The sequence below is a fragment of the Carlito syrichta genome, unplaced genomic scaffold, assembly GCF_000164805.1.
Source record: "Carlito syrichta isolate Samal-C Ts95f unplaced genomic scaffold, Tarsius_syrichta-2.0.1 Scaffold288751, whole genome shotgun sequence".
Lineage (NCBI taxonomy): Eukaryota > Metazoa > Chordata > Mammalia > Primates > Tarsiidae > Carlito > Carlito syrichta.
In genome coordinates this window covers 159,911-169,850 of record NW_007232847.1, presented here as the reverse complement: position 1 = coordinate 169,850, position 9,940 = coordinate 159,911, and the positions used below count along the sequence as shown (strand labels likewise).

The 9,940-nt window shown below is 39.7% G+C and overlaps 1 protein-coding gene across 8 annotated transcripts in view; it reads right to left on the bottom strand.

Moving 5' to 3' along the window:
• The window catches only part of LOC103255941 (cytosolic 5'-nucleotidase 1B-like), a 24,379-nt gene extending 15,007 nt beyond the window's left edge, over positions 1 to 9,372 (bottom strand). Inside the window, exons 1-7 of one of the 8 annotated variants that reach the window (XM_008053848.2) lie at positions 9,340 to 9,372; positions 7,566 to 7,659; positions 7,058 to 7,185; positions 6,323 to 6,460; positions 4,572 to 5,021; positions 4,136 to 4,303; positions 2,865 to 2,994 (exon numbers count right to left, since the gene is read on the bottom strand). In XM_008053848.2, the coding sequence (XP_008052039.1) occupies positions 2,865 to 2,994; positions 4,136 to 4,303; positions 4,572 to 5,021; positions 6,323 to 6,460; positions 7,058 to 7,185; positions 7,566 to 7,659; positions 9,340 to 9,372 (1,141 nt within the window). Of the gene's footprint in view, positions 1 to 2,864; positions 2,995 to 4,135; positions 4,304 to 4,571; positions 5,040 to 6,314; positions 6,461 to 7,006; positions 7,238 to 7,565; positions 7,660 to 9,339 lie in introns of all 8 variants that reach the window. The other 7 variants (XM_008053845.2, XM_008053846.2, XM_008053847.2 and 4 more) reach the window with 7 other exon arrangements.
• Positions 9,373 to 9,940: the final 568 nt, after the last annotated feature.

The window sequence follows — 9,940 nt, the reverse complement described above, 5'->3', positions numbered from 1 at the left end:
GGTGTCTGAATGAAACGTAATTGTACACCTAATCCTTAACTGTACCCCACAAAACTATAATAAAAATACTGATTAATTAAAAAAAAAAAAAAAAAAAAAAAAAAGATGTGGCTCAGCCGGGCTCGGTGGCTCAGCATGTAATCCCGCGCTTTGGGAAGCTGAGGTGAGTGAATTGCCTGAGCCTCAGGGTTCGAGACCCACCTGGGCAACTTGGCGAGAACTCACCTCCACAATAAATCAAAAAAATTAGCCAGGCGTGGTAGTGCGCGCCTGTAGTTCCAGTTACTTGGAAGGCTGAGGCGGAAGGATCGCCAGAGCCCAGCAGGTCGAGGCTGCGGTGGCCGGGAGCTGCCACTGCACACCAGTGTGGGCGACAGAGTGAGACTCTAACTCAAAAAAAAAAAAAAAGATGTGACTCTATTTTAGGTACCATTTCTACATTTCTTCAGTAATAATACAACAGTAACAATAAGCAGTGCTAGAATTTAAACTTTTCTCTTTTTAAAAAAGTATTTTTAAGATGTGGGTGCAATTCAGAGTTAGGTATACAAATGATCATTGTACAGGTAAAGTTTTAACCTCACTTTGGTTCCCACTTCACCTGATTTGAGAGATCAGGTACCCTTATTAATGAAGTGCCCCTCCCACCCCCCACCCCCACGGCAGTTTTCCACTACTGCCAATCCCTTTCTTATAGTATGACCATAATTACTAACTCAAAAAACAACAGATGCTGGAGAGGATATAGAGAAAAGAAAACATTTCTACACTATTGGTGGGATTGTAAACTAGTACAACCTCTGTGGAAAACAGTGTGGTAATTCCTAAAAGACCTAAAAATAGGCCTTCCATACAACCCAGCAATCTAGATTCTTGGAATATACCCGGAGGAACTCAAATCATTCTATGTAAATGATTTAAACTATTTTCTAACAACACCACCAAAACACCTGAAATTGTCATTTTTTTCTCACTTGAAATTTTTAATGCAATTTTTAGTAGACTAAACATTAATATACCATTAAGTGCTTTTCAAATCAATAACACTTGCAAAATAACACTGCCTGTTAGTGATAGGTTTGTAAAGTAGGCACCCACATATACTATGGATGAAAGTATACATTAGTACGAGCTGTCTAGAGAGAAAGTTGAAAATACCTATCAATAGCTTTTAACAGGTTTATAACTCTTGACCTAAGATTTCTTTTTTTCAATTTTAGGAATTTATCCTAAGGGAATAATCTGTAACTCAGATAAGATTTATGTATAAAGGTCTCAGTTCAGGGTTATTTGTAAAAGCAAAGCATGCTCAACAATGTGAATAGCTATGGTAAGTATCACGTTATGCATATGATAAAATATTATGTACCCATTCCAAGTGATTTTTAGATCTATGATAAACTGGGTAGCTGCACATGATATAAAGCAGAATATCTAGTCTAATTGTTTATCATGTATATGTACTAAAAGAGTAGGTAGAATACATCAATAATTGGGATGGAAGTATGTGATTTGGTAATAACAAAATACTCTCATTTTTAAACTAAATCCAATACTGGGCATATGTGGTACAAAAGTGTACTATACAAATCCTTAAATAACAGTCCTTTAATGACCTAGAAGTTATTTGGTGACACTGGGACTTCAGGAATGATTAAAACACTGCTCCTCTTCTCAAGGAGATCACAGATCACTAAGCAGTCAGGCATGTAAAACATGTATTATAATATAACAAAGACCCTGCAGAGAAAGCTACAAACTGCCTTCAGTGGTCAGAGAAGGATGGTAACTAATTCTTCTGGGTTAGAAGATTGTTATTCCATGAATAAGGCTACATGAAAAGGTTATGCTCAATTAGTATATCATCAGAATTAATGGATAAATAACTGTGATTCTTTATGCTTCCAGTCTTAATGGGCTCACTGTGGTAATGAATAGATAGATCTAAATCACCTACTGAATAAAAAAAGACTATGAGTTTTGAAATATTATCTCTGATTTAAGTAATATCACTTACAGAATGATTACTATATGCCACTTATCTAATGTTAAAGCATCTTATCTCTTTTCATTGCTATAAAGGCTGCATTTTAAGTAAAAAAATATTTAAAGTATGCCTCAGTAAGATACCAGCCTTATAGTTAGAATGATATGAAATAAAACTCATACCTTATATTATATCTTGATTATTATATCTTAATTATTTAAACCTTAGTTTTACTTGACATATACACAAGACTAGATATATCAGAAAATAGTCTAAAGATGCCCCCAGTAAATTAGGTAATTCCATACTAGAAAAAAGGGAACCTTCTCTTAAAGTTCCAACACACTGATGGAAATGCTATGAAGACACTAGAGTCAATCAAATTTTCCACCTAAAGGAATAAAGACAGTTTTGCTGGTATGAGTATGGATTTGATGCGTGTGAAAAGAGAGCAGCCAGGGATAATCATATTTTTAAGAGTAGAAAGGAGAGGTGAAAACCTTTAAACCTTTAACATGGATCTGTGGTGCACAAGAAGTTTGATCAGACAGAGAAAGCCTTTGGGTTGACAGCTCCTTGAAGTCAAGTTCAGAAGTGTAAAACATAAAACAGAGAAATATATTGCAGGGTCTGGGATTAAGACTTTGAAATTCACACTTGACAAGTTAAGTCCATAGCTTTGAGCCCAACTCTGTGCTGAAGTTAAAAATGAACATGGCCTCTCTTTTTCTGACATAGACAAATAAACATTCCTTGTGCAGAAGGGAGTGTCAGTATCAAAGACACTGTGTTGGTTAGGCCACAGTTAGCAAAATAATATGGCTTCTCTCTTCCAGAGCCACGAGCTGGTCTTCCACATGGTATTTATTTTACTTACCATAGTGATTGACGCTGTTTATAAGCCGCACTCCCACTTGGGCATGGTTATTAGTCATCAGTACAATATCAAATAAGTCCTGTTCATCAGGATACAGATCACGGAGTCTAGCATTGACATGCTGGAGTGCCTGCAGGTTGCAAACATGAATGTGTGTAAAGAGGGGCAGTCAAGGTGGGCTTTGGGAGGCTAGAGAAGAAAGCATCTCATTGGGATCAAAACCGAGATTTGAAGACTCTTCACTGAGAGATGGTTCCTTTAAGGCCAGGTTATGTCATGTGTGTATATATTTTCAACCTCTCATACATAGGATCTTAGTTAATATTCACTGAATACATTGGTAATATTTATTGAAAATAGTTGCACCATTCGTTTACTAGAATTATCTCTGGTGGGTAGGTAGAGAGACGGATCATGCTAAATCTTTTTTGCTTTGTCTATGTTTGATTTTTAAAATCTGCTTTTATGGATCATCAATGATTATATTTTGTTGTGAAAAGTATAGTGTGCTTCATGAATTTACACATCATTCTTGCACAGAGGTCATGATAATCACCTTTGTATTGCTCCAATTTTAGTATATATGCTACCAAAGGGAGCACTTTGTCTATTTTTTTTTTTTTTTTTTTTTTTAAACATAGTTCTTTAGACTAGGTTTCCTCCCAGGCTTCTGCATGTCCCATAAGTACTTACACTCACAACTTGTAGAGATGTCATTTGTTTTTGCATCATTATGATGTTACTGTGTAAATTTGTAAAAAGTTATGCAAGGGATCAAGGTTATAAGTGCTATAAATTTCAGAGTAAGTTCAGAGAACCTTGTCATATACATATATATATAATTAAAATCACACCCCTAAATGCCAAGAGCATCTTGATTTTCTTAATATGCTAGATTTGGGGCTGGAACAGCTAAAGTGAATTTCATCTCATTTTAGCAAGTTCTTTCATTTTTTTTTTACTCAGGATGGTAAACTCACTATGGCTTCTGAGTATTCCTTCTAGGAAGGGAGTAAAAGCTTTGGTAAGGGATCTGTGGATTCTCCACTTAGGGAAGTCCAACATCAAAAATTCAGGGCTGTGGTCTGGAGTCCCCTCCCGCACAGTCTGGAAGACTGTGAAAACATTAAGTGTTGCGTCAACTGGAAGGTGGCAAGGATGACAAAGGTGGACTAGGAATGGTTGGGGAGACTGGACGAGTTCTCGAGGGTCAGTCTGGGTCCTTCCCTGGCCATCCAGGTCCTGGCGGAGCAAAGACCGCTTACAGTTACCTTGACGAAGCGGAACGCGGGTCCTGGGGTCAGGACTACGTTCTCGTTGTTGAGCTGATACTCCATGTACTTTTCCAGACCCTCTTCCTCATAGATTTTCCTGCCGTCCACCATGTTGAAGAGCGCGCGTGATGAGACGGCGATGGTAATGGCATGCTTGGGTTTGGGCTGCAGAGAGGGGCGCAATGGGAGGAAAGTCACACAGACAGGAAGGGATCAGGGTTGAGGCTCACCTAGGGTAGAATGGAAAGACAACATCCGGGCCTCTGGGATGCTGGAGACAGCCGAGGCTGGGACTCCCCAAGGCTTGGGGAGGAGAAGTAGGGGACTGGGACGGACTTCCCTATGCAGTGGAGAGGAGGGAGGCTGGAAGCAGCTCAGGTGTGGGACTGCAAGGCGGGACGTCCGGGGTGCCAGGGGCGGCGGGCCTGCTCACCAGCCGGGGGCGCGAGAAGTTTGAGGTCTTGTCGTTGGGTGTCCTCATCGATGCCCAGTAGGCATCCTTGTCGTTGTCTTCCGCCTGCTGCTGCTGGGACAGACAATCAGGATCCAACTGCATGGAGGTGGGGTAGAGCACCCTGCGCTGGGAGTAGGGCTTCCATTCGGTGGGGGGCGTGCGTGGATAGTCCCGCAGCGACGAGTCCCGGGACTCGCGGATTTCCCGTGCGATGCTGTGCGCCCAGGCCTCCGGATTTTCTTGGATCTTGGAGCTGCGCTTGGAGCCGGGATCCGGCTCCGGAGGCGTGGTAGGTCGCGAGTCGAGCGACCGCGGCGCCTGGGGCGGCGTGGTCGGCTGGAGCGAAGGCTGCCCGGACAGCGGGGGCGGCGAGTCATGCTGGCTGGGGGAGGTGGATGAAGTCCGGGAGGTAGTGGAGCTGTTGGGGAGCTGAAGGAAGAAAATGGGCTTTTGAAGTCGAGGCTCGCCCGGGGTTTCTGTTCCCATCTCCGCCCAGCTCCAGTCAGAAACTGTCCCTTTTTGCCTGTTCTATGCCTAGACTTGAGAAGGTTCCTCATTCATTTCAGATCTTGTAAATAGAGCTTAAAGGGACTCGGGCCTTTCCAGACTGAGCTCTTTGATATTTATGTTAAGAAATATCATTCATTTTCCCCTAACTCCACCATCTACCACCTCACACATATTATTTTGAGTAAATAAGACACAGGTCTTCCTCTGCCTTAGCTAGCAAATAAGTTTGCAAAGTTTTGTCCCTTGCTTGCCATATACTGCTCAGTCAGAGGCCTCCAGGTAGAACAGAGGGCTGAGTAACAGACCTGGCTTGGCCAGTGCTTCAGTATGTGACCTCCAATTAGTCTGAGCAACTGGGCCAGGCATTCGCATCAAAACATTCCATATAGCACCTTAGGGGCATCTCTCTCCCTATTCCGCGTGTGAATAATGCAGTGATTGCTGGGAAGGCCCAAAAGTTGGAGACTTCAGTATTTTCTCATCACCTTCAGAACTTCCTGTGCCAGGGGATGCAATTACAAAGAATCACCTTCCTAAAGTGGAAGGGAATATTCTAGAGGAGGGATTCCTTTACTAAGGTGAGCAAAAAGTTAAGTATTCATATATTTTTTCAGTTTTTATGATTGTTTCACATGTGACTCCAAAGGTGTATTTGTGGTTAGATTATTGAGCCAAACCTAACAGAGAAAGAATAATTGGGTAGGAATACTTGTTCTTCCCGTGACTGGGTCTGGCTCATTCTGGCTCATGCTCTCTGTTTCTGAAAACTTACTCTCAAAACTTAACTTTTTTTTTTCTTTTTTGCTTATGTGGTCAGGTCTAGTAAAGGGCCCAAAGCACCATATATATATATAACACTCTAATTTTTCTCCCGTGGTGACCTTTCCATTTCTTTCTCTGAGAGTTATAGGTACTCAATAACTACTTGTTGAATGAATAAAGAAGGGAGAGGGAGTGTGCAGGATCCAGACTTAGAGCTTCTGAATTTTAATCTTAACTATCCCACTTATTAATGTGAAGACTGAAAAATTACTCTTTGCTTCAGCTTTCTTAATAGTAAAATGAGGTTTGTGGGGGATAGAGGAGTTTTCATGAGGGCTAAATTAGCTAAAACTTGTAAAGCCCATAAACAAGACCTGGCTCATAGAAAACATCAATAAATATTAACCACTATCATTACGATTCTATCATCTGCTCCTCCTTTTCATCCCTGTCTCTACCTTAATGCTGGTGTTCCTGCTTCTGGGCTCATCTACTGATGGAGCCCTGGTGGATGGGCTCCGGGATGTTCGGGACCATTCATTTCGCCCAACGTATCCTCGAGAGTCTGTCTTTGGCAATGATAGTTCTTGTGATCCCTGTCAAAGAGAGAGGGAACCCAGGGGTATAATACCCCACCACCCATTCCCTCCATTCATGTGCCTACAGAATAGCCATGTCAGGCTAAAAATAACAGCACCATATGAGAAAGTCCCTTGGCCTCTATGACTCTTAATTCAAATTCAGGTTGAACCCTTGTCTACTATTCTAACTCTGGCCCAATCCTAACTTCTGGTGATAGACCTGGAAGAGCATTCAAAACCAAGAAGAAAATTGAGTAGCTCATATTTCTTCACTGGCAACTCCTTTTATATGGAACTTAGTATAGTTGATCATTGTTCTCTTTTCCATTGTCCCTCAGAGATAAGCCTATTAGCCGATGCTTAAAAATCATATCCACCATTTTTACAAGACTATAAAGGTAAGAACAGCTGGTACCTTACCAAGCAAGGTTGCAGTGGGGCTCTAAGACAGCTACATAAAAGGGAATGGATCCTTTAAGCATTTCTTTCAGGAGGAACAAGAATGGAGAGACCGTGGGAAGGCAAGTTAAAGAGTTTCTATTCCCATATTCTTCCCCTCACCCAGATTGTCTGTGGCTCCCCTCCAAAATCAGATGTGTGATCTCTGCTCACCCTTATCATGGCGTTCTGCCGGCCCTGCTCCCACAACAGGCACATGTGAATATAAATACGTATTGTGTGGCAGGGGCCAAGGGCTGTTCCCTCAGCTGCACAAAGGCAGAGTCTACACGACGAGTGACCTCGCATGGGGCACCATCTCAGCGAATGATTCGGATTGACTGCACGCTTCATCTGAAAGATTGTGCAGAAAATGGTCAATGCGATTGCCAGACTCCTTCCCTCCCTGATTTGAAAAAAGGCCAGTCTCCTCCCCCAAGTAGGCTGAGCAGAGGAGCCTGCTGTTCTGCTACATATTCTAAGTGCACATGCTGGGAGTAGGCAGGAGGTTAGGGAAAGGCCCAGCTTCTCCAGATTGTTCCTTAACCTTCTCATGAGGGCATTAGGGATCCCTTAATACAAATCTCAGCAGCTCAGTCTTTTCGCAGAACTGCTGGCCCCTTAACATTTTTCGTTATGCTTTCTGTTCCTTAATTTTCTTATCACCTCTACAAAGGTCAACTCACCTGAGTGCTCAGACGAATGCCCGTTTTCTCAGAGTCCCTTCTTTTTTCTGCTTCTAGACTTTCTTTTGAGTGCCTTGTCCCAGTCTCATTCTTATTATGGAAACAAAGAATGTTTATTAATTTTTAATCTCAGCGGCATTGGAAACCATGGGTTTGGAAATAAAAAGATAAATAAAACATGGAATTTGTCTCTTTGCCAATATAAAAATATATATAAACTCTAGACATTATTTTTCTCCTGTCCTAACAAGCATAAGTAAAAGGAACATATTTTATAAATGAGAATGAGAAACAATTTTTAATATAGAAATTTGATGGTTTATAGATTTGATATATGAAGTGTTTATCATTTAAAAATGAAAACAAGGGAAATACTATTGGATAATTTTTCGGGGTTCATTTTATTTAATGTGAAACTGCTTCCTTATAGTAAGTTTTTTATCTTTTCTCCATTACTCTGAAGTTTGCTACTTATGGAATTTTTTTCTTGCCATTTAGAATTGAAAATTCCTTATTTGTTATTTTAATAACTATAGCTCAAATTTTCTGTGGTTATGTCTCACAAATATTAGTCCAATTTCTAAAAATAAAGACCTTAATCTCACACCGATTTATTGAAAGACATGTCATCTGCTCTTATCATCTAATTACTCATGGAAGGAGGTTTGTTACTAACAAATTAACAAACAGGTAGGAAAAAACAAGTGCACAAGAAGAACTCACTTTATGGAAACCTATTAAAATATTTATGTTTTCATTTTCAATAGGAATAAATACTTATCGGAGCACTATTTTTACTGTTTCATGTTAATCCAGTAGCTTCAATGTGATCAAAATTAGTGTTATTTATCTGTTAAAAGAGTTGAACTTCTAAGTGAGACCAAGGTTCTCCAGAGCAGTTCATAGTCATCTGTTTACACTCTGTACCTTGCACTCAGGAAAAATCCTGTCACTTCTAACTCCAAAGTATATTTTAAATAGAATTCCTTTATTTCTATTGTCATTGCCTTGTTCTTGGCCTCATGAGGCTACATTTTTAGAATATAAGCTTTAAAACAGGTTTCATGGCTTCAAACTATCTCCACTTCTAGGTGTATCCACCCTATTTATTTAGAGTGATATTTATAAAATGTAAATCTAATGATACTTCTTTCCTGGATAAACTTTTCATTCTTTTGGTTAAGCAGGCCAGGACCCTTGTGGTGTATTCCCTCTACCTCCTACTTACATGCCTTCCACTTAAAACTTTATCAATGTGTTCTTCTTACGCCAAATGACTTGTATTTGCCTGCATACTCCCCTTATTTGCCTGCATACTACCCTCCTCTTCTCTTTCATGTTATTCATACCCAACTCAGTGTGACTTGAGGAAAGTTCTCAGAGTTAAACATCCCTCTGTGTTGTCTGAGTCTTTTTTAAATATGCTTTTACTAAGTAAGCACTGAATTGTCCTTTGTGTATTCTCTTTCCTACATGGTTGTGCATTCTTCCAAGACAGCAACTGTGGTTTAACTACTAACATATGACCATATACTGAATGAATACTGACTTACTAGAGTGATGTATACTATATGTTTGATATCTTCCTTTTCTCTACTTTTCATTTCCTCTACTTCTCCTCTTTCTCTTTTCCTCTACATTGTATTTCCTATACATGCCACTGTCTGAAATTATTTCATTGTTTCAGAGCCTTAGCAGAGGCAAATGATGAACTGATATCTGCATTTCCTCAGCTTTGTGGTAAGATTCTAGGACAGTCAATTCACTCACCTTCTTTTTCTGTTTCAGAGATGTTTGACTCATTTTTAAAAATTATTCAAATTCTTTTGTTGTTATGCAGGTTTTCGTCTCCCCAGTTCCATTTCTTGTTGCTTCCCTTGCTCAGTCTAACCCTTTAAACACCCATTTGGATTTAGAATGTCAAATTTATGACATCATATGTGATTCCATAGTAACAAACTGACTCTGTAATATGTGACTATTATTTTTTTTAAAAAAAACAAAATAAGGCAGCAATATTTCTTCATATTTGAGTGCATCTACTCATACCCATTGTCTGTGTTTTTAGGAATTGATGTCTAAACATTGTTCAAATGTTTCTTGTGCAGCAATATCACTTTCTTCTTTTAAAAATATTTTCAGTATTATGCTATTAGTCATTATATCAATCCTATTTGTGGTTGTATGCTTTCTGTTACTGCCAAAGTGAACAGTAAACTCATTTGTGGAATCAATCATTTATCATTGTTCACCTGCCATACTTTGGAGGGCTTTTTGAAGATCTGGAGACTATTTCTGAATGATAAGATTTTGCTGTAGACATGGAATTTAGATTTTAGTTTGAGTTTAGCTTTAGTATTTGGTGTTTTTT